General features: G+C 40.1%; 1 protein-coding gene across 1 annotated transcript in view; it reads left to right on the top strand.

Annotated features, from left to right (window-relative positions):
• Rnf13 (ring finger protein 13) overlaps positions 1 to 27170 on the top strand; it is a 78016-nt gene that overhangs the window by 45868 nt on the left and 4978 nt on the right. Inside the window, exons 5-8 of the mRNA XM_005077902.4 lie at positions 8889 to 8976; positions 13370 to 13460; positions 18079 to 18184; positions 25275 to 25368. Of these exons, the coding sequence (XP_005077959.1) occupies positions 8889 to 8976; positions 13370 to 13460; positions 18079 to 18184; positions 25275 to 25368 (379 nt within the window). The remainder of the gene's footprint in view (positions 1 to 8888; positions 8977 to 13369; positions 13461 to 18078; positions 18185 to 25274; positions 25369 to 27170) is intronic.

The following is a 27170-nucleotide window of genomic DNA, read 5'->3' as shown; positions in this document are numbered from 1 at the left end:
TGCATGCATTGGAATCCCAGACGCCTGCCAGTGCCTTGAATGTGAGATGCAGGCAATAGGTGTCAGCTGTGGGTGTTGCCTGGTTTTTCCCACCGTAGACAAATATAATAAGACAGCAAAAGTGATGGTTATTTACTTATTGGAAAAGGACATTGATTTAGTGACTCAGTGTCAGTTGTAAAATTCTGCTGTTGATTAAAAAAGGCCTTTTAGTTTCATTAGCATGTAATAAAGAAAATGCAGGTTATTACTAATGTTAATAATTATGGACCACCTATCGAAGTAATTTAAGGAAGGATAAAATCATCTTAGTTGCTGGAGGAACAAGTGTGATTTTACCTGAGATAAATTCTGTTGAATAGGTATCAGCCTTTGATTAGAAATCACTGTATTTTTCTGACCTTCCAGATTGATTATTACATACACCTTTATATTACACATAGAATCTAATAATTTACAATGAAGATACAGAACCTTTTTCTGAATTTTACATAAATATATTTCAAGTAGTCAATAGTGGTCCATTTATGTCTATTTGTAATTTTGTGTGAATGCATTGGCTTAAGCAAATATTAGAAAACTAACTTATTTGCATGTTCCTCAAACACAGTGTACTGAGTTTACTCTGATGTCCCCTAATGAATACTGTCTAGGCAAGAAGAAAAATGTAACCTAAGAGAAAGATGATTTATGTCACCAAACTGTAAGATGTTAAAGCATCTTACAGGGATGGGTCCAAGATCCCCTGGGGGACAACTTGTAGGAGTGAGTTTATCTGGCACCATGTGGGTTCTAGAGAGCTCGCTTATGGTCAGGCCTGGCAGCAAGCCCCTCTCCTTGAGATAAGGTCCTTCCGTGTAGCCACGCTGGCATGACATGTGCTCTACAGTCCAGTCTGCTCTTGGACTTGCAGGGACTCTCCTGCCTTCTCCACCTTTATCTTGTCTTGAAACTCTCGTGAAAAGAAACATTATTTCTTCAGACCAGGGAGAACCACAACAAAGCATTTTCTGCTTCTGCTTTGAGACAGCATCTCATTATATAGCTCTGGCCAGCTTGGAACTCACAGAGATCCACCTGCCTCTGCCTTTTGAATGCTAGAATTAAAGGCATGCGCGGCCAGCTAGTTCTTTTGTACTTTTTGGTGGATAAAGAATATTCTTTGTCCAATAACAGTGTTTTCCCCTCCTTGCTTGATGCTGTCCTGACAGTCGATGGATTTTTTTTTCTCTAAGTTTAGCTTCATAGCATTAGAGCTTATATTTTATGCACATCTGGATATTAACAGGGTCTAGAATGCTAGAACAGTGAGTGGGCATTAAAGGACATGTGTACTAACATCTAGCACTGGCTGGCACTAAGAACCTCCCTGAGTTCCTTTTTGTCTTCATAGACAGGGTCTCTATATAGCTTTGGCTGCCTGAAGCTCTCACTGGGTAGACTTGGCTCAAATTCTGAGATTTTCCTGCCTCTGCCTCTGCCTCCTAAGTGCTGGGATTAAAATGTAAGCCACCATGCTGAACCTTTGCCTGGATTTTTTAGACTTAACATTTTCTTTCCTTGAACTTCAAGACCTGAAATTCATTCACTCTTGTATGTCTTTTAATCTGTTGGCGATGCCTACCTATGAGCTTTTTGTTTGACTGAATTTTTCAATTTGAGCTTTGTTTCAATTTGTTTTTTCTTTAGCAATTGTATTTCCATGTTAAATTCTACTTTCATAACCTGAATTTTTTATTTCATTGTACTCTGTTTCTATGGTCTTCATTCACATCCTCTTTAAGGTTCATGAACACACTCACAATTGCTATTCTGAAGACCTTGTCTTGTGCTGGAGCTAAGTTGCTTTCCTTGGGGTCTATTGCAATAGTTTTTGACTTCTGGAGGAGGCATGCTGACTTGGTTGTTCATGTTTGCTTTTTTTTTGCTAGTGTTCAGATGATGACATTTGTGGTGTTTCTTGGTGTAGATCTTGTTTCTTGGTCTCACCTTTGTAGTTTGCTGTTGCCTCAGTGGAAGCACTGTTGATCAGAAAGATGATGCTTGTTTTTCAGTTTTGGGGTCACTCTGGGTTTTGGGTTCCCTATCAAAATATGTTGAAATAATAGTCTATACGTAAGAGCTGTGCTAACATTATAGTTAGAAGAGAGTACATTTAGAGCAACTGCGTCTCTCCTCAGACATCCTTTTCTAGTCGTCTGAAGCCATTGTTCTCAGAGTACTACGCATGCTCTGGGGGTGGATGCATGATGCTCATGGAGTATCGTCTGTCTGTCTGAGGTAGTCTCCTGCTTCTGATCCTTCCCCCACTTGTTAAAATATGAGAAATTATTGTCTCTGCAACGTATTTCAGACAACAGTTGTAAATTTGAAATGTTGACTTGAATTCAAGTAAAAAGATTTCTAAGTTTGTTCAGTCTAATGCAGTTATTGTGCTCCTTAAAAGATTCTTTTCCACCTCTGTTATGCTTTTATAGTTTTCGCAGGTTTATAAGACAGATGTGTATACATGTTTGCTTATTTGTGTCTTGATAGAGTAACAAGTTTTATTTAGCTCTGTGTATAGATATTAAAGAAGATTGACACCAAAATCCTTCAATTATAAGACTTCAACAATTTACTCATTTGTTTTAGCTCATAATATACATAAAATTGTTATTGAAATATAATACAAACAGTAACAATAAAACAATAAGATGTTAAAAAAAATAAAATAAAGAAGATTGAAGTGACAGGGAAGATAAGGATGTGGGTTATGTTTTCTTTGAAGTTTAGGTTGAAAAATACAGGTAGTTTTATCCAACACACTGAGTTAATAAATGAATTTATTTGCTGAAAATCTTTGATTATTTGTCTATAGTTTGATTGATGTAATCTTCTTACCTAATAAACCTTGCTACTTCTCAAATTTAACATGTGCAAGACCAGTTCTAGTTCCCTTTATGAAGTCATTCATGTTGGTTTTTGTGGCTTTTGGTCAAAGACATATTCCAGGATCCCAAGGACAAAGTAAAGTTAGTTATGAAGAAAAATAACGCCATTGCATCATGCTACCTTGTTAAATCCAGCCAGCCACACCAGATTGCTCTAAACACCATTGACACCCCATTCATCCTTTTCCAAGGATCAGCTTGGAATTCACAGGAGGAAACTACAAGCGTGCTGTCTGAATGGCCTGATTGTCTTTATCTTGCTCACCCCTGACTGTCTGCCAGTAATAATGAGATTGAATTGCCATGCATTAGTCATAGCAAGAGCACATCTCCCATGTCCCAGGAGGTATCTAAGTGCTGTTCGAAGAGCTTTGAACATATTAACTTGTTAAATCCCCAGAGCAGCCTTCTCAGTTGGGCATGTTATATTAATCATTATGGAAGTTACCCGCTTAAATGAACACATCTCATAATAATAAGAGAAGCACTCAAAGCCAGGTTATATAGTCATAAGATTCTGTTCTTGGTTGTCTTGCCTTCAAGTCAAGTAGTTCTTTCTATTTCTAATTTTGTTTTTAGTATGCTGTTGGTTTGTTATTGGTGTCTTCTCTGCAAGAAAAAAATCTCTTCTAACTACCATTAAATCAAATTTTTCCTTTTGTAGAGATGTAAGTTCCAAAACATCTGCCATAGTTATTTTGTGCCGTAATATTTGCTTCTCTTAAGTTTCCATTTACTTTACCCCAGTATTTTAACACGCTTCTTCTCGGCACATGTTGTTTATTTAGTAAGGTTGCTTTTCCTACAAGATCCTAATATTAATGTATCCAAGTCTCTGTCACTTCAGCTTTTCTTCCCAGCCTTGGTAAGATGCTAAGTGCTAGTGTGGTCCTGACTCTCATCCTGACCCATCAGCAAATCCCATTGTGCCGTTTAACTTTCTCTCTGTTCCCTTATAAGGTACCTATCTGAGATAGGCAGTTGTGGTAATATATTATTTATGATTTATTAAAGCTTGCCTGAGGTATAGCTGCAAGTGTTAGAGCCAGGCAATGGTGATACACACCTTTAATCCCAGCAGCCATACTAGCAAGCCATAGAGGCAGGCAGTGGTGGCGTACACCTTTAATCCCAGGACTCAGGAGCCAGAGGCTGACAATCTCTGTTTAAGGCTACTGACTCACTGAGCTACATGAACTTGGTCCTAAAGAGCAACAGCTTGCACAAAGGCGATCTCAGCATTTTGAGTCAGATGCCTGTAATCCCAGGTTTAAGAGGCACAAAGGAAGAAGCAAAGTAAGTTTTACAAAGATTTCGTCTCCGGCTACGTTGAGGAGACAAGCAGTCTAGGACTGCAGTCTGAGGACTTATTCAGTCTGAGGTAGAGGTAAGATCTATTGGCTGCTTTGATTTTCTGATCTTCAGCTTCAAGCTTGAACCCCAATATCTGTTGTGGGTTTTTATTAATTGTGTTACACGCAGTCTATGAAGAGAAAATGTTTTTCAGTCATAGTTTCAACAGATTCTGTCCATTATTCCTTGACTGTGTTGCTTCTGGTGGGAAGCATGTGGCTGAGCAATGTGCTTACTCGCCCATGGGCAGGAAGCACAGAGAGCTGGAGGAGACTAGCATCCTACAGCCCTCCCAAAGGCAGCTCCTCACTCACCTAAAACATACCATCCAGATCCTCATCTTATTCGACCACCTTCTAATAGTGCCAAGCTAAGGACTAAGCCTTTAATGTGGGTCTTTGGGACATTGTAGATCCAAACTATAGCCCCAGGCTTCTCTCTAACCTAACATTGTTCTGTACCAGCGCCACCTAAGGGTAGCCGACTGTGGGGCCTAGCTTGCCTTGCCTCTGAAATGTAGAAAAGAATATCGAGATTTAGGACCATGCTGAAAACATTGGAGATAATAACACAAATGTCTAGCAGGTAGAGCTTTCTTTTGTTCTTACTATTTTTGTTCTGGAACTCAGTTATCTATATCATATTAATAGCTTCCCAACTTGTAATAGCTATGAGTCCTTTATTCATGGTCATATTGAGAGCACAATCACTTCTGTCTTCTTATAAGTTTATTACCAATTTGTTCAGATTGAAAAGCGATGAGCTGTTGTTTCCTTTCCAGGATTTCTTTATACCGTTTCGTTGATGCCTGTCTGTCATTAGCATTGAGCCGTCTTCTGACATGCCGCCTATTTATATTCCCTTGCAACTCCTTGTTAGACGCCACCTGGTCTGCAGAGTGCGGTTGCATCTGGCTTGTTGACTTCACGTAAAACATTCAGTATGTTCACTGCAGTTTGAACTAACAGCCCTGACCAGGCCCTTAGAAGGTAGATTGGTGACATTGTTCAGTAGGTTCTTCCATGCATTTTTAGCTTTGATGGCTGTTTTGGGTTTAGGGTTTTGTTCACCATGTGTGCTTCTTATTCATGAATCTTTTCATCCTTTGCTTCCATCTGATACCACGTGTTTGAGGTTGCGTTTTATGGATGTAAAACCATGAACATGATTACTAAATGATTTAGGTTTTATTTCTGTCTCATGTAGTCTTAAAAATACCAGCTGCTGCTTAGTTGAACTGCAATTTAATTTGACTGACACTTGAGATTTATAGTTTCTAAACATGAATATATTTTCCTTGTTTGTTTTCATAAGCATTTTGGTTCATATGTTAATATGTCTCTTGATTTCACTTCCTTCATTTTAGAAATCAATAAAACAATAAAAAACCTTGGAGGGAAATTGTTAAACTTTTTAAAACATTCTTTTATTTTTCACACTTACGCTCACAGAATTCTTTCCCATTTTGGTAGTTTTACATTTTCTATTTTAGGAACTTTTGTTAGCAGAAACAGCTTTTGATAGTTAATATAATTTTGCATTTTACTTGTGGAAACAGTTGTATGCTAGATACGTGAAGTAAATATTTCCCCCCAGTTGCTTAATAGAGTCTCAACAACAACTTCCTGGCTGCTTTATTCACGTGTACAGCTAGCATGCTGTTAACCCGTCCACTCCCGTTGGTGTGTTTTGGTAACTTGTGGGTGAGGGTTTGGAAAGATGGCTCAGCAGGTGCTCTTACCTGAGTTCCGTTCCCTGACCCCATGAAAAGGTGGGGAGAACTACTCCTGGACACTGTCCTCTGGCCTCAAGGCGTGCGCTGTGGCACTCCCACGTTCACCACCACCAATGACAAGGAGTAAATCTCAAAAATAATTTTGGATGAGAAAGCTTTTTACAAAATACTTTGGCTCCATAGGTGGCGTCAACATATTTAAGGAGCCTTTGGTAGCCTGCTTTGGAATTGGGATGATACATGTATGCATAGATTTAACGTGTGGCATGTCACTACTTGAGAAGGAAGCAGATGGATGAACGTGTTCTCGGCAGAGAATGAGCGGCGTGGATGGAAGGTGTGTGAAGATAGGACAGTGGCGGAGTGCACTCCACAGGTGGTGTGGGCTGACGCTTCCACAAGGTGGAGCTCGCTGGAGACAATGGTGAGAAGCAGGCCAGCCCTAACCTCTTGACTGTCTAGGAGATTGCACCCCCATAAGGACGACAGCGTTTCTGATTGATCTTTGATGTCTGCTTGTACAGCATACGGTGTCTTACTTGCTCTTTAGTGTGGGTTCTGTGGTGACTTTGTCAGCCCTAACATGCTACACCTGTGCTCTTAGAGAAGTAGTTAACTTTAAAAATTTTAAACTTGTGTTTTAGATCAGCAGGAAATGGCTTTTGATATTGATTTAATCTTTTATTTCTTAAATTATGTCTGGCAAAAGGCACTTTTTGATGTGAAAAGAAACACTTCTTGGTTACTTGGCTAGCTTTTAGGGGGAGAGTTAAAATGGTCTTTGAAGTGTTAGAAAAGCTAACAGGAACACCACCTAAGTATGCTTTTATTTTAAAAAGACTATAGAAGTCTGTGTTAGTGTGGTGATATAATGAATGAATGAATGAATGGTAGTTAGCACCTGGTGAGGCGGCAGAAACCTCAGTGTTCTTCTCCAGGAGCTGCCCGCTCTTGGACAGCAGTGGCTTCTGTGAGGAAGAGGCTCTCGTTGTCTCTTGGTTTCAGTTAGGTGATACAATTAAATGGTAATAAAAATCCACCTGAAAATAAAATACTGCACTGTGTGTGAAGATAATAAACCTTTTGCTCTTAATTATTGATCTTTTCTTTCCGTGAGTACAGAATATTATGCTAGGTTTGTTAACTGCTTGATTTCTTGCCTTTATTCCTAATGTTAAGGAGTTAAAGTTCTTTGTATTAAAGGTCCTATGTCAGTGAGCTATTTCTTTTAATTAGTTCTTCAGAAAAATCTTTCTGCCCAGCTTTTCCACTCATGTGAATTTTTAATCCAAACAAATACTTTATTTACTTACCTCATCAGTGACATTTATTTAGTGATGCTCCACTCTGTGTGGGGCTACTTTACAGATGATGGGGCCCTAAATATGAACAAAATATTCCTGACTTAAGACACTCATATCTCCCACAGATTCATTCTTAAAAACTATATGATAAAACTATTCAGACTTCCCCACACTTTCATGAATACAGAGTCTAGTTCTGTTTAGCTCATTTGTCAGGCTCAGAGAATGAATAATGAGACATTCCAGAGAACTCAACCCCAGGCTTTCCTCTTCGGAGCTTGGTATAGGTTTTATTTCTATTAAATTACAACAATTTTCAATATTTTGTAGTCCTGCTAACCAAAATAAAAACTAATATTAGGCCTAGAAATTTAAAAAATTAATCAGCTTGTTCATAGAAAGCCTCAGTTATAAAGTGCATTTCAAGAGTTTCTTGCTGTATTAAATATTTAGCATATAAAATGTTTATAGTTTTTAAATGTAATTTATGTTTTAAAACATCCAAAATATTGAAAATGCATGTAAAGACATGTGTAATATTCATCGTGCATATATTATTCTACCTAATAGGATGCTTGGACACTTTTCAAATCTTTCTTGTCGCAAACTTTTGCCACACAACTAGCTAAGTCTGAATGGTCATCAGTTACTGTTTTAGAGACATTAGGAAAAGACTAAGTATTTCTCTAGAATTGGAGGTTATCTGGCTAGAGTTATTTTTAATTCTTTGGAAGGAATTTTATGTAAGGTTGCTGAACAAGTTGATCTAAGTTGTTCTTATATGCTTCATTTCTACGTGTGAAGCATGGTTTTAAGCATTTAAAATATTTTTACATATGAGGAAATTTAGGAAACTGAGGATTAAAAAAGAAAGTAGAGCTGGGTAGACAGATGACTTAAAAGACACATCCCTTCCCCATCTGTGAAGACTGATCTCAAGCACCCATGCACATTAAATATGTGAGGCAGCCTTCCTGAAATCCCAGCCTTGGGGAAGAGGAGACAGAGAATCCCCAGGGCAAGCTGGCTACCTAGACTAGTTAGATCTGTGAGCTCTGGGATTAAAAAGAGATTAAATAGAGAGTGATCACGGAAGACAACTGATGTCAACCTTTGGTCTCAAGATGTACTCATTCATAGACACAGACACACAGACAAACACAGACACACACGGACATGCATACCTTATTCACCCCTCACATCAGAGAAAGTAATATGCCTGAGTTTATACCACTAATAAGTATTGAGATGAGATTTGAATGCCTGAACCCTCGTGATTAGTCAGTCTGATCACAGCAAGTTTCTGTTTGGGAAATAAGACTCCTTATTGCTTTGGGTCCTCTTAATACTTGTGCCGCATCTCTAACCCCTGTTTGCTTCAAATTCTCTTAATGTCCTGAATGAATTAAGAAAGTGTCTAAAGAACTCAGTAGTCCCCCAAAGACACCCACGTGTTACGTGAACATCTGTGCTTTATTCCTACAGATGCCCATGATGTTTCTAGACAAAAAGCATAGACTTGTGAGCATCTTCCTCATACTGTGACTGTTTTCTCATCTGCAGGTTTTAAATGCACAGAGAGCAGGATACAAAGCAGCCATAGTTCACAATGTAGACTCTGATGACCTGATTAGCATGGGATCCAACGACAGTAAGTACAGGTATCACTTTTCTTGTCTCCTGATTGACAGATCATTTGAAATTAAAGTTAACAGAATTTCTTCTTTCAATTTCTGTCCAAACAGTGAAGTTTCTTTTTTATCAGATAGTTAGATTTCATGGGACTGTTGTGGGGTATCGCCAGAGAAGACTGCTCAGGCGTGGGTTGAAGCCAATAGACAGTCCTTATTAGCTGGTCAGGGGCTACACTGGGTGTTTGGATCCCGTGTAGCTCTTCTTCAGGATGAGATTTTGTTGTTGTTGTTTTGCTGCTGTTTTGTTTTTTGAGACAGGGATTCACTGTGTGTAGTCCTGGCTGTCCTGGAACTCGTTCTGTAGACCAGTCTGACCTCAAACTCACTGAGAAATGAGGCATATAAGAACAACTTGTTCACCAACCTTACATGAAATTCCTTTCTCCCAGGGTAGAGGGGTATTCCACAGCAGTTCTCTCCCTCCCTTTATTCCCTCCAGCCCTCTTAAACTGATGGTCTTCTCTCTTCAGCTGTTATTGTTTACACGCACATTCACAACTGCCGAGTCGCTTTAGTGTTGCTTGTATGCAGTGTGTTTAGGGCTGACCACTTAGGATTGTTCAGCCTATCCGCCTCATCCTGGAGAAAACTTACTCTCTCTCCAGCCATTGATTGCCTGTAGCTCTTCATGCAGAAGTGGAGCCTTTGAATTTTCCCCATCAACATGTCAGCTGGCGTTGTCATGACGTGTGTCTTGTTTGGGCAGCCATATTTCATGGGCACAGTTTTCCGGTCTTGTCTAGAAGATACTGTCTTTGCAGCAGGCCTCCTGGTCCTCTGTCTCTTAGACTCTTTCTGCCCCTTCTTCCTTGATTTTCTTGAGCCTTAGCTGTAAGGGTTGTGTTGTGTTGTATCAGTTGAGGCTTGGCAATCCACTGTCACTTGTGCTCAGTGTTTTGTCCAGTTGTGATCTCTGTAGCAGCCTCCATCTGCTGCAAAAAGAAGCTTCTCTGGTGAGGGGTGAGAGCTACATTTGCCTGTGGGTGTAAGGGTAGGCCTTTAGAATGCAGTTAGAAATGATGCTGTTTTAGGAAAGGTTCTCTGCTACAGTCCATGACCTCATCAACCATGGCTGGCTGCTTAGGTTTGCAGAATTAGGCACGGAATCTGTCCTACTAAGTAGACTTTAAGTCCCGTTAGAGAGTTGTTGGTTATCCCCTAGATACATGTGCCATTGTTGTACAAAAGACTGTAGATTTGACTGTTTCCTTTTCTCTTTAAAATACCCTCCTTTAATTTTTTCTTTTTAAATCTCAGTTGATACATCCTAACTCAGTAACATTTGTGATCTGTGTACATTATTTGCAAAATAAAGAAAGGCTTCCTATGACTAGAGTTCTAATTTAAACTCAAGATTTGTATTAAAGTGAGTACTATTCTGTATCTTTCTTGATAGTACAGATCATTAGATGTTATTTCTAATACTTGTAAGTCAATAGCTTCAAGTCAAGTCTCTCTTTGACTTTATCACAGTATCTTCATGAAAGAATAAAATCTCTTGCAAAGGGAATATAATTTTAAGCTTCATTAAAATAAAATTTAGGGGCTGGTGATACGGCTCATTGGGTGAAAGTGCTTTGTCAGCCTGTGCAATCTGAGTTCACTCCTGGAACCCGAGGGAAATGGCAGCTGTGATGACGTGTGTCTGCGCTCCCAGCGCTCCTGCAGTGAGGTGGAGCAGACATGGAGAATCAAGCAGAAGCCGGGAGCCAGCCCTCCCTGCCCCACGCAGCCCCACAGAATTAGCAAGAAAGACCTCCCTCAATAAAGTGGAAGAGAATTATTTCTCTAGAATGAATCTATCTCTACATAGAATGAGGGTTTATTAGAATGACTTCCAGGCCAGCCTGGCTACTCCAAAGACTGCTGTCTACCAGTGGAAGGTCCAAGAATCCAGTTTAGTCCGTGAGGCTGGGTGGATATCCTGGAAGTAGGCTCTAACGCCAGTGAAGGAGTGCATTTGCTAGTGAGAACGAGAGCGAGAAGGAGCAAGCTTCCTTCTTCCAAACCAACAAATGTGTGAACTGTCTCTAGATTAACTCACAGATAATGAAGCTGATTTTTTAAATTAGTGACATTAAAAAGATTGGTGCTTTTGCTACCAGATTATTTTAATATTATATATTTTATTACTTAAAACAATTTTAAATTTAAATATATTTTGTTCTTATTTTCCACTCCCTCAAGTCGTTCCTCTACCATTCCCTACCCACCTAACTTTAAGTTCTTTTTCAAAAGACAAACAAAAACTTGATATAATAACCAACCCCACAAACCAAACAAAATTAACACCCTCCCCCCACCAAACTGAAACCAAATGAAAGCAGACAGAAAAACTGTGGAGTCCAATTATATGCTGATCAACTGTTCAGGAACATGAGCCCTGTTCTGGAGTGGTTGATATACCCAGTGAAAACTTATACCTCCCAGCAGGTACAAGTGACAATTCAGTTGTTAATTTTTATCCTGGTGGCTAGGTTTTCATTCATTCATTCATTTGAAAAATATATCAAAATAAAACAAAAACTATCACATCGAAGTTGGAAAAGACAAACCAACAGAAGGAAAAGAGCCCAAAAGAAGGCACAAGAACCAGAAACCCACTTGTTCAGGCACTCAGGAATCCATAAAAACACAATTGGAAGCCATAATGGTTGTGGGGAGTTCTCTATAGAAGGTTGCTTGAACATGAGTTTAGTCAAAATAGTCTGACTACACTGAGTGTTCAGATCCCAGTGCAGTCCCGAGCCTTTCTCAGGGTGAGCTCTTAAGCACAAAAACCAAGTTCTGGGTTAACTACTTCAGTTAACAAGAACAGTTACCCAGAAGCAGAACTTCTGAAGCCAAAAGCAAGGTTAGAGCATTTAGAGTCTTCCAGAACTGTGGACTTTGATGGACTGGGTGTTTGTTTTAGTTTTGACAGGTGGTGCTGTCTATGTGCTGAGTTTTACGACCTGAATGGAACTTCCATCATGGAGTCAGTTATGCTAAGGTCTCAGTGCTTACTAAGGTCTGGGGTCCTGATATACATACATACATACATACATACATACATACATACATACACGCGCGCGCACGCACGCACGCACGCGCACGCACACTCACGCACACTCACGCACACTCACACACACTCACACACACACTCACACACACAGTGTTGGTGCAGAATGAAGGCCCTGTGGTTGCTGCTTCAGTATCTGAGCTCATCTGAGATTTCTTACGTTGATTTAGAGGGTCTTGTTCCCTTGGTGTCCTCCATCCCCACCTCCTCATATGGTGTACTGCCTGCAAGATACTCTACAGCAGTGGTGTAATAAATGACCAGTCACTGCTCTGACTGAAGCTCACTCCCTGAGATGAAACTTGTACCTGAGACTGCTTGGGTGCCTGAAAACCTGAGACTAGATAGCCCAGGGACCTAGGCTAACACCAAATAGTGCTGATCTAAAAGAATAAAACAAAATGACTCCCAGTGATAGTTTGTTATGCTCATAGATCAGTGCCTTGTTCAGCCATCCTCAGAGACACTTCCACAATCAGAGAAGGTCTTGTAGGAGATGGGGACAAACAGAGACCCACAGCCAGAAATTCTACAGAGACTGAGAGACCTTGGAACACTCACCTCTAAATGGGCTATCTCCATCAAATCCCTCCCTTAAGAAGATTGCTTTTGTTTGTGTTTTTGATGATTTTATTACCTGAATAGATGGTAATCTTAAAAACAAAAATCTTTGTGTGTGTGTGTGTGTGTGTGTGTGTGTGTGTGTGTGTGTGTGTGTGATGTTTTATTTTGGCTTTAAATACAGAGGTCAGGGTCAAGTTTCTTGTGGTAACCAGTGAGAACCTAGCTCTGCTGTGGCCTCTAGGAGGAAGTGAGAACTCCTATAGCTCCTTGTCTCAGGCCAGTTAACCCTGTCAGAGTCATGGTGTCGTCTTACATTGGTGGCTTGTTTCCATCTTAGAATAGGGTATGTAAAGTAAAGTTTCTCCTCCTTACTTAGGAATTAGGTCTTGTGTGGGAAGGAAGGTTAAAGCTTTGCCCTCTTCTTTGTTCTTTGATGGTTACAGTTTTATGTATAGGAGAGTAAGTCCACTGGAAATAAGATAAAAAATTATGTCTCTGTCTGGTAATACTTGAGAACTAAGTGAATGTGTGCATGAGAAACATCGCCCTTGTAATGTCATGCGGTGCTTCTGAACTCTGATGGGACATGCCAGGCTGCAGTCTGAGGGATCAGCCAGTAGGCCTGGGAATGTGGGTGTGATTGTTTTCAGTTGCATTTGCTGCTGTGAGAGAGAGAACCTCAAATGTTGGCTTTGCACAAACAAATGCACTGTTCTTTTACGCAGTTGATGTGTTAAAGAAAATTGACATTCCGTCTGTCTTTATTGGTGAAGTGTCGGCTAATTCTCTGAAGGATGAATTCACATATGAAAAAGGGTAAGTAATCAATATCAAAAGATCATGTAACTTCAGATTGTTCCCTAGAGTAAAATTTTATAATTTTAGTTACATTGATATTTGTTTATTTATTTAGAGATAAGATCTCACTATGTAGCCACGGCTGGCCTGGGAAAGATTGTTTTATAATGTGCTAATAGATTGTGCTAAATTATCTCTTTTTAATACAAACAATTGTTTCTTTTGTATTTAATTATGTATTAAAATTATGTTCATGCTACAGAGAGTTGCTAATGTTGGCATCAGTGTTACTAAGAATAAATTTTCCATTTATAGTTTCTTTTTATGTTTATGATGAGGTATTTTATTGTTTACAATTATTGGTAGACTCTACTCTTTTATTACAGTTGCTAAGGAAAGTTTAATTTGCATAAATGGAAGCTTATTATATTTGGTGATATTAATCTGTGATTGCCAAAATTATGTTATGATTGATAATAATTTTTCTATTATAAATATGAATGGCTTCATCTTTCCTTTCTAGTTTTTCTGCTTCAAATTGCTTCCTGTCATCTAAATGCATTAACAATACCTTTAACACCAAGCTAATCAGTAGAGATAGTAGGTATCTTTGCCTTAGTCATTAGTGAGATAATTTGTTTCAAAGTAGGATTCTGGCTTTTAATCATATTAAGAATCAGTTTTACTTTATTCGTAGTTTTTAACTCTACTGTCTATTTATTTAACCACTGTTAAAGATCATAGCATTTTGGGGGACTGGAGAGATGGCTCAGAGATTAAGAGGGTATACTGCTCTTGTGGAGGACCTGAGTTCAATTTCCAGCACGCACATTGGTACCCGGTGTTTGAGCTGATCACAGGCTGTACAGAAGACTCTGGTGTGTGGTTCTGAAGGCTCTGTACTTAGTAGGCTGATGTTAATTGTCAGGAAGAGATGAGACAAGGCTCTGTGTGTCATCAGGGGCGTTGGAAATTAACAAGTTGTTTTGATATGTAGTCCTTGACATTAGGTTTGAAATGAACCTGAACAGACAGACAGAAACACACACACACACACACACACACACACACACACACACACACACCAGAATAAACCTTATTTCCTTCATTACACATTTCTCTGCTTCAAAAATCAAATATTAGCTTCAAACCCTGTGGACTTTACAGTATTTAAGCGTGGTCATGGAAGGCAATGTTGTAAGAAATTACTAAAACTGTTTAAACACCTCTTTTTGTTATTGTTCCCCAAATTGGGATTAATCTGAGGTGAACCTGTAGGTTCAGCTGTGGCAGATAAAAAATAGAGAGCAGTTCTCAGCCATGTGTCGTCACTGTCACCACCTACACCATTAGCATTTGGCTAGGAAAGAGCAGTATTTTGACTGTGTATTGAATTTATGTCTTAGTTAGGTTCATATTGCTGTGATAAAATACTATGACCAAAAGCAATCTGGGGAGCAGGTTGGTTTTGTAACTGAGGGAAGTCATGGCAGGCAGGACCTGGAGCAGAGACCATGACGATCCGTGTTCACTGGCTCGCTCATGTCTTACTCAGCCTACTGTTTTATAAACCCCAGCCAGGACCGCCTGCTCTGCGGTGGCACCACCTCCAGTGGCCTGAGCCCTCCCACATCAATCACTCATTAGGAAAATGCCCCACAGGCTTGCCTGTGACCAATCTTACAGGGTTCTGAATTGTGGTTCTCTGTTCTCAGATAACTCTAACTGGTGTGAAGTTGATAATAAAGCAGGCAGGACAGCCTGTAATTCAAGACCCTTTAAATACTTAATCAATTTAGACTGTTTAGACGTCTAGTAATATGTCTTGACCATAGCCAAAATGATTCGAGCTGTGGCAGGCTTGCATGAATGGGACATGTAGAGTTTCAGGTTTAGAATCCAGACCACTGAGTTCCATCAGTGCCTCTGGGGATGTCTGTAGTGATTTCCAGTTTTATTCTGAAGTGTTTTAATTTTTGCTTTATTAGAACTTCTTGATTTGCTTTTACACCTTGTTTCTTCATGCCTAGTAAGTTTTTTCCAAGCAATTCATAATGTTAAATCACAGAACAGTGCTTATTTATTTATTTAGGTCACTAGAGAAAATGTATCTATGTAAGTCATAAGCATAAAGAAAAGAAAAACCAGAATAGAAGAAGTATAAGCTTCCTACTTAAAGATAATTAGGAGGCTATAATTGTGAGTTTGAGGCCAGCCTGGTCTACAGATTGAGTTTCAGGACAGGCTCCAAAGCTACAGAGAAACCCTGTCTCGGAGGAGGGAGGGAGGAGGAGGAGGAAGCAGCAGCAGCAGCCGCAGCCATGATTGGCTAACGTTAGTTACCAAGTAGTCTGGCCTTTGGCCCTCAGCACATGTTGGTAGGTGTGGTAATGGTGCACCAGAAGGCTCACACAGAATGTGACATTGGTGTAGTGCAGAGGCTTTGTGCCCAGAACTGGAAAGCTATTTTCTGAAATGGCGTTTTGCTAGAAGAGATAATCAAATTAGTCCAAAGCCTGCTGCTGCTTTTTCCTTTCTATTATCACCTAGATATATTTTTACAAAACTACAAAAACGTACGTGAAATAATTTGTTATCCTCTATTCTACTGAAAAGTTATGCTTGTACTCTAGTGATCCTAGCAAGTTTTCTGGAGGGTATTTACATTATTTGGGAGAAATCTCTGGTACTGTTTATATGTGTTGTAGTTTAATTGAATACCTTAGATGCAAATTTGACAAATTAAAGCAGTAAAAACAGCTTGGAAGCAAAATATTCATTTTTTTCGTGTACTGTGAAATCCTAAAGACCCCTGTTAGCGGGAAAAGAAGCAACTTGTTCTTATTTTCTTTCATTCTGAGAGTTGTTACTTTACTTTGGACTGAGTATATGGCATTATCACCTTAAAAAATCACCTAGCAGTGAGTATTGGGTAACATGGCTGACACTGTTGTGGTCTAGTACTGCAGCCCTCCCAATGGAGGGAACGTCCATACTGCTGAACTTTGTATTCTCCTTAGACTAAGGTGCTTGTAAAGCGATGCTTTCATACCATGTGAAGTGTAGCCATTCATGAGATACAGTTAGTGAGCTTAATTCTGATCATTGTTTTTATCGGAGAGGGTTTTGTCTATTTTGTAATAGTGATGTCACAACAACCAAGAGCATGGTTATATAGCAAAGAGGAATGAAATATGTAATACCTTCTGATTCCCATCCCCACAATGTACATATTTTTTGCAACAGTTTCTGCCAGATAGTGGAGAACATAGACGTATAGGAGAAATCACTCTCAGAATTTCTTGACATTTTTTTATGCCAGGTCTCCCAGATGAATGCAGGTGTTCTGGGACTGTGTCTGTTGTACAACAGGTGAAGTGTATAATGAAGAGGAGTATAATTTGTGTCAGTAAATTACTCTAGAGCAGTGGCTCTCAACCCATGGTTTGCAACCCCTTTGAGTTTGAATATCATATCCTGCATATTAGATATTTACATTATGATTCATAACAGTGGCAAAACTACACTTATGAAGTAGCAATGGAATAATTTTATGGTTGGGGGTCACCACAACATGAGGAACTGTATTAAGGGGTCACAACTGTAGGGAGGCTGAGAATAACTAGAAGTAAAAAAAGATGTATTTATTTTTATTTTACACTCATGAGTGTTTGTCTACATCTATGTATTTGTACCGTGTGTATGTCGGGTACCCACGAAGGCCAGGAGAGGGCATTTGATCCTCTAGTTGGAGTTAGAGGTGGTTGTGAGTCACCCAGTGTGGATGTAGAAATTGATCCCTGTCCCTCTGCAAGAGCAGCAACTGCTCTTAAGCATTGAGCTGCCATTTCTCCAGCCCCAGACTCTATAGTTTTTATGTTGATGATGGGAATAATAAATGAGGTAGAGGTTCTTATTATGTGCTACTGGAGATGCTTTTCTTAAGGGTTATTATTTTATTCTCTCTCTCTCTCTCTGTGTGTGTGTGTGTGTGTGTGTGTGTGTGTGTGTGTGTGTGTGTGTGTGTGTGGTTTTGTGAATGTGTGTGTCATGGAGGCCATAACAGGACTTATGGTGTGAACCATCATGTGGGTTCTGGGAATCAAAACCAGGCCCTTGCCAACAGCAGCAAGTGCTCTTAACCACTGAACCATCTCTTTAACCCTACAGTTGTTTTTTTTTTAGGGTGATGTTACATATAAAATACAACTTTTGCATAGATTTTTGCATAGTTTATTCAGTAAATAGTATTCCTCCAGTTATTCTGAAAAATGTGCAAAACAGGCTTAAAAATGTGAAATTTATCTCTTAAACCAGTGACTTTTAACCTTCCTAATGCTGTGACACTTTAATACAGTTCCTCATGTTATGGTGACCTCCAACCATAAAATTGTTTTCATTGCTACTTTACAACTGTAATTTTGCTACTGGTTTTGGATAGTAATATAAATATCTATGTTTGCTGATAGCTTTAGGTGACCCCTGTAAAAGCTAAATGGGTCTTGACCCACAGGTTGAGAACCACTGTCTTAAACTATGTAAGTCTTATCATAGACAATGAGATATGCAGAGTAGATATTTTAATAACATAACTTGATAATTGTTACTCTCAGTTATTAATTTTTCTTTCTTCTAGGGGCCACGTCATCTTGGTTCCAGAGATGAGTCTTCCTTTGGAGTACTATCTGATCCCTTTCCTCATCATAGTGGGCATCTGCCTCATCCTGATAGTCATTTTTATGGTAGGTCAGTTAACGTCTAGGAATTATGAAAAGTACTATGGGTAGATCTAAAAATTATTGAACAATTAAGTCAGAGAAGCCTTATTTGAAAGAGTACATATTGAGCATGTATTGAGTCTGTTGTTCAAGTGTCCATTGTGTACCAAAGGTGTCTCCACTGAAAACTTCATGTACTACAGGCCTCTGTTGGTCATAGTTAGCTTAGTAGTCTGTTGGCTGAGTAAGTTCTTTCTAGAGGCTCTCAAGATTATATCCAAGAGGGTAGCTAATGTTCTAGCAGGGGGCCATCTCTTAAACATGAAAGATGCATAAGAGGCAGCCACAGCTTTGAGATGTGTAGAGGAGGACCTGTGTCCACGTGCTCAAGATCTAAGTGTTAGTCTCCATGCTGATGATGCACTTCAGTGTTCCTGGGCCCTGTAGTAATGAATAGTAGACAGGTGACTACAGAGTTGGATCCCATGCCCAGGGCTGTCAGACAGCATGGTTATTTCCATCAGTGCACCTGTTCGGGCCACCAAAGATGGGCTTATTCTCTCAGTCCCCTGAGTCAACTGTCCTGTAGCCTACAATTTGAGCTTGTCAGCATCTGGCCCTCCTGCTTTTTGTAAGTGTCTTCCAAGACCGTCTCTTGGCCCAGGGCTGAGCCATGTTAAATTATAACTCCCTGGCTTGAGGTTGTTGTCTGTTCTCAGGCCCCTACTCTAGCTAGGTTTAAACACAGACTGCCTGAAGATCTCACCCTCTAGTCACAGGGTAATAAAATGGGTTCCTCTCTACTACACTCTACCTAGACCAGGAATTGCACTGGAGGCTGGGGAGGGCTACACGTTTGTCCCTTAGGGCAAGTCTCTTGTCACCATGGGCGGGTCGCCCAGTTTAGGTTATGGTTGTGTCCTCTCACACCAGCAGTCAGCCATGGTTGGCGCTGTGCGTGGCGGAGCTCCTTTTGTGGATGCGCACCCCCCTGCCTCTCTCCATCGTCTGTCTCAGGTTCTGTTCTGCCATTCTGAGTTCTGAAGCTGACTTCTACCTCCTTCCTTTGGAATCAGCTCTACTCTGTCTTGTCCCAATGTCTCTCCTTAACCGGCCATGTAGAGGCAGCTTAAAGTCCTCCATTTTCCTGGAAGAGCTCAACGTTTTACTAAATTATACTTTTTTCTTTGTCTTTTGGTTTTTCTAGACAGGGTTTCTCTGTGTAACATCTCTGGCTGTCCTGGAACTCACTTTGTAAACTAGGCTGGCCTCGAACTCAAAATGATCAACCTGCTTCTGCCTCCCAAGGCCTGGAATTAAAGGCGTGCACCACCACCACCTAGTCTAACTTATATAGTTTTATGTCTTTTATTTTTTTCAATTTAAATTAGGAACAAGGTTGTTTCACATGGCAATCTCAGCTCCCTCTCCCTCCCCTCCTCCCACACCCTTCCACCAACCCCCCATCCCCCCTCCTCCAGTCCCCACTCCTTTCCCCAGGGAGGGTGAGGCCCTCCATGGGAGTTATCCATAGTCTGTCATTTCATCCAGGGCAGGGCCTAGGCCCTCCCCCAAGAGTTCAGGCTGAGAGTGCATCTCTCATTGTGGGATGGGCACCCAAAGTCCATTTGTATGCCAGGGATAAATACTGATCTACTACCCAAGACCCCATAGATTGCCTAGGCCTCCTCACTGACACTCACATTCAGGGGGTCATGCTGGATTCCCAGCATGTTTCTGGGGGTTAAACAAGCCCAGTCTTGACCCCTATGCTCATCAGTCCTCCTTCTCTGTCATTGGGTTCCTTGAGTTCTCAGTGTTTAGCTGTGGATGTCTGCCTCTGCTTCCATCAGTCATTGGCTGAAGGTTCTGTTTCCCAGACTCTGTAGACTGGCACTCCCCTGATCCATGTCTAAAATCCATATACGAGTGAGTACATACCATGTTTGTCCTTTTGTGACTGGGTTATCTCACTCAGGATGGTTTCTTCTAGTGCCATCCATTTGCCTCCAAATTTCAGAATTCCATTGTTTTTGTCCGCTGAATAGTACTCCATTGTGTAAATGTACCACATTTTCTCTATCCACTCTTCAGTTGAGGGGCAGCTAGGTTGCTTCCAGGTTCTGGCTATTACAAATAGTGCTGTTATGAACATAGATGTCCTTGTATGAATGTGCATCTTTTGGGTATATGCCTAAGAGTGGAATTGCTGGGTCTTGTGGTAGACTGATTCCCATTTTCCTGAGAAATCTCCATACTGATTTCCAAAGTGGCTGTACAAATTTGCACTCCCACCAGCAGTGGAGGAGTGTTCCCCTTTCTCCACATCCTCTCCAGCATAAACTGTCATTGGTGTTTTTGATTTTAGCCATTCTGACAGGAGTAAGATGGTATCTCAGAGTTGTTTTTCGATTTGCATTTCCCAGATGGCTAAGGATGTTGAGTACTTTCTCAAGTGCCTCTCAGCCATGTTAGACTCCTGTACTGAGAATTCTCTATTTAGCTCTATACTTTTTAATTGGATCCTTTGGTGTTTTGGAGACTAGCTTCTTTAGTTCTTTGTAAATTTTAGAGATCACCCCTCTGTCAGATGTGGAGTTTATTAATATCTTTTCCCATTCTGTGGGCTGCCTTTTTGTCTTGTTGACTGTGTCCTTTGCCTTACAGAAGCTTCTCAGTGTCTGTGCTACTGGTATTATGTTCAGGAAGCGGTCTCCTGTAAGGAATTACTCGGTATAGAAGACAGAATGTTCTCAGTTATTCATATGCTTCACTAACATTTTTAGGAGAATTTCTGTCATATGTGGAGTCAGTTCCCTTTCTTATTAGCTGTGCCTGGTTGTTGGATGTTTGTGTGATTTGTCTTCCAAAGAGTTTCCTTCTGTCTCCATAATAAACCAGGTCCACATTGTTTTGGGATCTATATATTCATCAGTGAGCAAAATACATAAAAATAAGTATTCATTGATTCATTCATTCATTCACTTGTTTAGGCAAGGTTTCTTGAAACTCTCTCTTTGTGTAGACCAGGCTAGCCTTGAATTCACAGAGATTTACCTGCCTCTGCCTCCTCAAGTGCTGGGATTAAGAGTGTGTGCCATCACACCTGGCTAAAAGTTTGTTTTTTCTTAAAGTCTTTTTATTGCTCTTATTTACACCTTTGTCCCTTAGGGGATTTAAGTCAAGTCTTTATTTTAATTTGGTATGTAAATGGTAATTTAATTAGTATGTAAAATGAAGAATAAATTTCATTTTACATACCAACCTCAGTTCCCCTTCTCTCCCCTTCTTCTGTCCCCCTACCTGCCCCCTTTCACCCCATCCAGTCCTCATTGGGGCAAAGGCCTTCCTTGGGGAGTCAACAAAGCCTGGCATACCAAATTGAGGCGGGGCCTAGTCCCTCCCCCTGTATCAATGCTGAGCAAGGTATCCCACCTTAGGGAATGGACTTCAAAAAGCCAGTTCATAACCCCTGGGATAGGTCCTGGTGCCACTGCCTGGGGCCTCCCTAACTGATCAAGTCATGTAACTGTCACCCACATTCAGAGGGTCTAGTTTGGCTCCATGCAGGTTCCCAGAAAAAGGTTTGTATTTTATTTTTGAGATTATAATTTGATCACTTTTCTCCCTTCTGTTTCCTTCCTCCAAACCCTCCCATGTACTCTCCCTTCTTTCCTTCAAATTCATGGCCTGTTTTTAAAGACTAATGTTACTGCATGCATGTAAGTATACACATGCATATTCATGAATATATATATATATATATATGTATATACATATATATATATATTCCTGTGTATAACCTGTCCAGTGCATAGAATGTGAGTGACTTCGGGGCTGTCTGTTTAGTTTTGGAAAGCAGTCTGTGTGCCCTTGGCTAGGGAGAACCGCGTCTTCTGTCCCCAGCTGTCCTCAGTTGCCGTGACGCTCGAGTGCTCAGGGGTTTCTCTTCCTCCAGCTCAGGGTGTTCACTGTTGCCCTCTGTTCAGCTCAGATGGCCGGTTGTCTTGGTGAGACTTGACGGCTGCGCCTTCTGGTATTGCTAGGAAACAGGCCCCACAGCATACTCTCCAGACCTTGGGCTCTTAGAGTCTCCGTGCCCCTCTTCTGCAGGGTTCCCTGAGACTCCCGTGAGGGAGTGTGCGTAGATACACCCGCTGGAACTGGGCTGTACAGTTCATTTCAAGCTTCATCCCCGTGTATGGCATTTCTCTGTTTTGTTTTTCCTTCCACGTGAAGGGAACTCAACTCCAGCCTTCCTCTGTTCTCTTGCCCATTCTGTCATGGAGAGAATAGTAACCCTGTGGAACATTTGGGGGAACACACAGGCATACCTGGCTGTACCCCAGCTTCCCTCCCATCTGCTGCAGCTGGTGTGCAGCTCCCCAGGGTGGTTCTGGGGTAGCCCGCACCGTCTCAGAGCTGCCGTCAGACATTTGAGTGGTTAAGGTTGTCTAATTCTATGGCTCAGTAAAAAGCCTCCTCTCTCCAGTGAGGCAGTGTTTCACCTTCCTCCATAATTCATGGTCTTTCCTGTGTTGCTGAGATTCTAGGGGGTAAAGAGGCTTCACCAGAAACCTGTTACCCATTGTGAGTTGTTTTGTGGTTCACAGATTACCTTATTAAAATTTTAAATCGCAGGCATGTATTTTTCTCAGTGTCTTTTCCTATATATTTCTAATTTAGTTGTATTATGGTAAGAAATTTCTTACGTAATTTTCAAACACCTGCTCTGTGGATCCTTTCGTAGTTAAATTTTATAAATGTCATTCATATATGTGGAGAATTCCAAGTTACATACATGTTCTTTCATTTAAGTTTGTGGACTTGTCTAGCTTAAAAAATATAATTCCTACAGAATAAAAATGACATATTTAAAACGCATAATTTAGCGATTTCAGTATGTTCATGAAATTGTGCAACTTTGACTATAGTTGTCTGTATTGTATTCTTAGGTTTTCTAAAACCATACCAAGCAATAGAACACCCCAGTAGCCAAATTCAACAAAGTAAAAGGAAACAAGTGAGGTGAATTTGAATACTTTGCTTAAGGTTACAATGTTTGAGGCCTCAATGCACACATACAACTGTGGTTTATCTCTCAGCACTGCATCTCGGGGCCGCTGTGTCTGTTCTCAGAGCGCTCCCTCCCGTGGAAGGGCTGCCCTTCAAGTGCCTGTTTGTGGCATGCAATGAGAGCCAGGGCAGCTCTGCCATTGAAATGCTTGTGTTTGATTTAGATACAGTCCCTAACGCTTTGAATTGCATATTGCCCCATAGTCTTCAGCATATTCTTGATGAAATACTCTTTTTACTATTGGTTTTTTTCTCTTAATGTGCTTACGGCATATCTGTACCCTCCCTCTTTTTAAACTTCAAGGTGTCATTCAGTTTTAATAATATCTTGTAAATGGCATAAAATTGGATTTTTTCTTATTATATATCCTCTTAAAATTGATGAACTTATCATCCCATTTACATCAATTGTACTCATACACATTTGAATTAATGACAGTATAATATTCAGCTTTCTTTATGTAAATTTGGATTACATAAGTTTTACTTTTTTCTCATTGCTTTAAAAGCTTATATCATATTGTTGAATTTTTTCTTTTTAGAAGCAAGAGCGTTGTATAAACTAGTCAACCACTCTACTACTGAGTTGTATTCCTAGCCTGATACCTCATACTGTTAATTTTAATGATTATTTAAAATATTTATTAAGGTATAATTGACATAAAATAAGCCACACATATTTAAGTTATATGCCTTAATAAATTTAGCACTTATATAATTACATGTATGTGTACTCAAACATACACAAATATAAAAATATCACTATTACAGTCAAGATAATGAGGTAACCATCATCTTGAAAAATTTCCCTATATTCCTTGGCAATCCCCTTCTATTTGATATCTCTTTGGACTCTCATGCCTAGATAACCACAAACCTGATTTTATTCACTACAGCTTGTTCACAGTGGCTTTTTACTAATCAATTATGAATGTCATCTTTTGGCATCTATGTAAATTATTGAGTATGTTGATTATTCATTCTTTTCCTTGCTGAGTTGTATTCGTTCTAGTTTGCCCAGTGCTCATGGATACCAGAAGAGGGCGTTGGATCCTCTGGAACTGGAGTTACAAGTGGTTGTGGGCCTCTGTTTGGGTGCTGGAAACTGAATCTGGGTCCTCTGTAAGAGCTGCAAGTGCTGTTAACCATTGAGCCATCTCTCCAGACCCAATTTCCCATTTTTTTTAACCAATAATAATCTGTAGCTTATTATTTGTATTTTTGCAAACAATATGATTTTTAATGCCGCTATCAGTAAATTAAGGGTAAAGTTTGGACTGGCAAAATGACTCATCAAGTAAGGCTTACCGCCAAGCCTGATGACCTGAGTTCGATTCCTGGGACCCAGAGGGTAGAAGGAGAGAGCCCATTCCTCCAAGATGTCCTCTGACTTCCACATGTTCATATTGGAACCTGTGTGTATGTATACACACATACAGAACAGATATGTACGTAAACAAATTAATAATTTTAAGAACATAAAATTCATTAATAAGAAGTTCAAATAATAATATGTAAGATAGCTAATCACTTTTAACTTAATGTTTTAATTAATAATATTGTCATTAGGACTGAATAAATTTTTTTATAGTTGGTATCCAGAAGCTTAATAGATTTTTTCCTTCAAAACTGTCACTTCTGGTTTCATTGTTAGGATTTTTATTTATTTTATTCTTTGTATCTTTTTTGTCATGCCTCCCAATCTTGTCTCCCTCCCTCCGGGGGAAAAAAAAAAACAAAATTTAAGAGAAAAAAGTGGGGAGGAGAAAGGAAAAGTCTCATCATGGAAGCTGCAGTATAGAGATGGCTCAGTCATTAAGAGCACTGTCTGTTCTTCCAGAGGTCTTGAGTTCAATTCCCAGCAACTACATCGTGGGTCACAACCATCTATGGTTGGGGTCTTATGCTCTCTTCTGGCATAAAGGCATTCATGCAGATAGAGGACTCATATACATTAAAATATTTTTTATTTCAGTGTCAATTCTCTAATTGTATCTGACCTGTCCCTTCTCCCCCCCTTTTTTTTTTAAATCTTTAGATCACAAAGTTTGTCCAGGACAGACATAGAAACAGAAGAAACAGACTTCGTAAAGATCAACTTAAAAAACTCCCTGTACATAAATTCAAGAAGGGTAAGTGAATATTGTTTTCTAAATGATAATATTTAGTGTGTTTCAGAATGCATGATGACTATGCTTATACTACATTCTGAGTCTCGGCTATATACCATGTCCAACACTAACTAACATTAATAATGAATGCTTATGAGAGACATTTATGCTCTGGTAGCTTGCTAAAGGCAGGTAGAGGGTACAGGGTTGGCAGAAAGCTACCACCATATGCCAGCAGTTTCTTTGACACTTCCTTGCACCATGGTGGTCTGCTCTCATGGCCTTCCTCCTGGGCTCTGCTATGTTGTACACTGTACAGTGTGCTGTTAAAGGCATAGGGAGCTATGATATGTATGCATTTTGCCTGTCATTTAATGTTCACATTAATATGAAATGGGTGCTATCATCATCCCTCCATTATACACAAGGAAATAGACCTTCCCTGGGGCTTGGACTCTACTGACAGAGCTGGATAGGAGTCTAGGTTCTGTCCTACAGCCGACAGCTCCCTTCTCTGGGCTTGCTGAGCTCCTAATGTAGGTGTGTACTTGTTAATCCTGTGGACTAGTACTTCCCAGAGAGTGTAGGGGACAGAAGGTGAAAATAGAAAAGGCTTTAAAATGTTCTTCTAGGGGATGGGCAGATGGCTCAGTGGTTAAGAGCACTGGCTTCTCTCCTAGAGAACTGGGATTCAATTCCTCTGTGGCTCCAGTCCCTGGGACTCCAACACCCTCCCTCTGTGACTTTCATGGGCACCGGGCATCAGACACACATACGGACAAAATATGCCCATATATATAAAATAAATGCATGAATGATTAGTAAATAAAAAGCAAAATTTCATTTTCCACATAGCTAAATGTTTTATTGCCATTTATAATTTTATCTTGTTAAAAATGTGACAATAAGAAAAGTGGAGACAGCATCCCATTCCGGTTTGAAGGACACAGATGCTATAAAACTGCTAACGTGTGAAATGAGCATCTAGAAGTTCTTTACAGACAGACCCCAAAAGAAAGCTAGCTGTAGGAATCACTTTTAAGGCCCTGTTTTCTAGGCTTAGTTTCATATTTCTTACTCCCTACCTTAAAGACTTTTTCCTTGAGTAATGTGAGATAATCTTTTTCACACAATATACTCTGATCATGCTTCCCCTCCTCCAGTTTCTCCCAGATCTTCCCACCTCCCCACTGACCCAACTCCATGCCCTTTCTTTAAACAAAAGCAAAACCCCAAGAAACACACATGCTCAAAAACACCACAACACAAAAAATGGAAACCAAAATATACAAGCACAAAGCCAGTGAGACAAAAATATCCAAACAAAGCAATGTGATCAAAAAGTCTACAAAAATACCTCTGGGCATGAGGCTGGAGAGATGTTGAAAACACTGGCTGCTCTTCTAGAGGTTCTGAGTTCAATTCCCAGCAACCACATGGTGGTTCACGACCATCTATAATGAGATTTGGTGTGCAGGCACACATGCAGGCTGAACATTGTATACACAATAAATAAATCTTTAAAAAATAAAAAATAAAATAGTAGGTTTCTGTAAGAGTTTTTCATATATCTTTAGCTTGATTGGCTCACCCCACTCTCCCTGTCCTCTTCCTCATCATTGATTAGTCTTTCTTCATTTCCTCAGCCGTGTGTGTGTGTGTGTGTGTGTGTGTGTGTGTGTGTGTGCGTGCGCGCGTGTTGTTGTTGCTGTTGCTTGTTTTAGAATACCGATCATGGATTCTATCCTGTGGAGTAGGTTTTAGATCTAATTTTAAAAAGCAGTTAGTTGTTGTGCCCATTATGCCACTGTTATACCAGTATG

This window comes from Mesocricetus auratus, unplaced genomic scaffold, assembly GCF_017639785.1.
Source record: "Mesocricetus auratus isolate SY011 unplaced genomic scaffold, BCM_Maur_2.0 Super-Scaffold_100011, whole genome shotgun sequence".
Classification (NCBI taxonomy): domain Eukaryota; kingdom Metazoa; phylum Chordata; class Mammalia; order Rodentia; family Cricetidae; genus Mesocricetus; species Mesocricetus auratus.
This window is presented reverse-complemented; position numbering and strand designations above follow the sequence as displayed.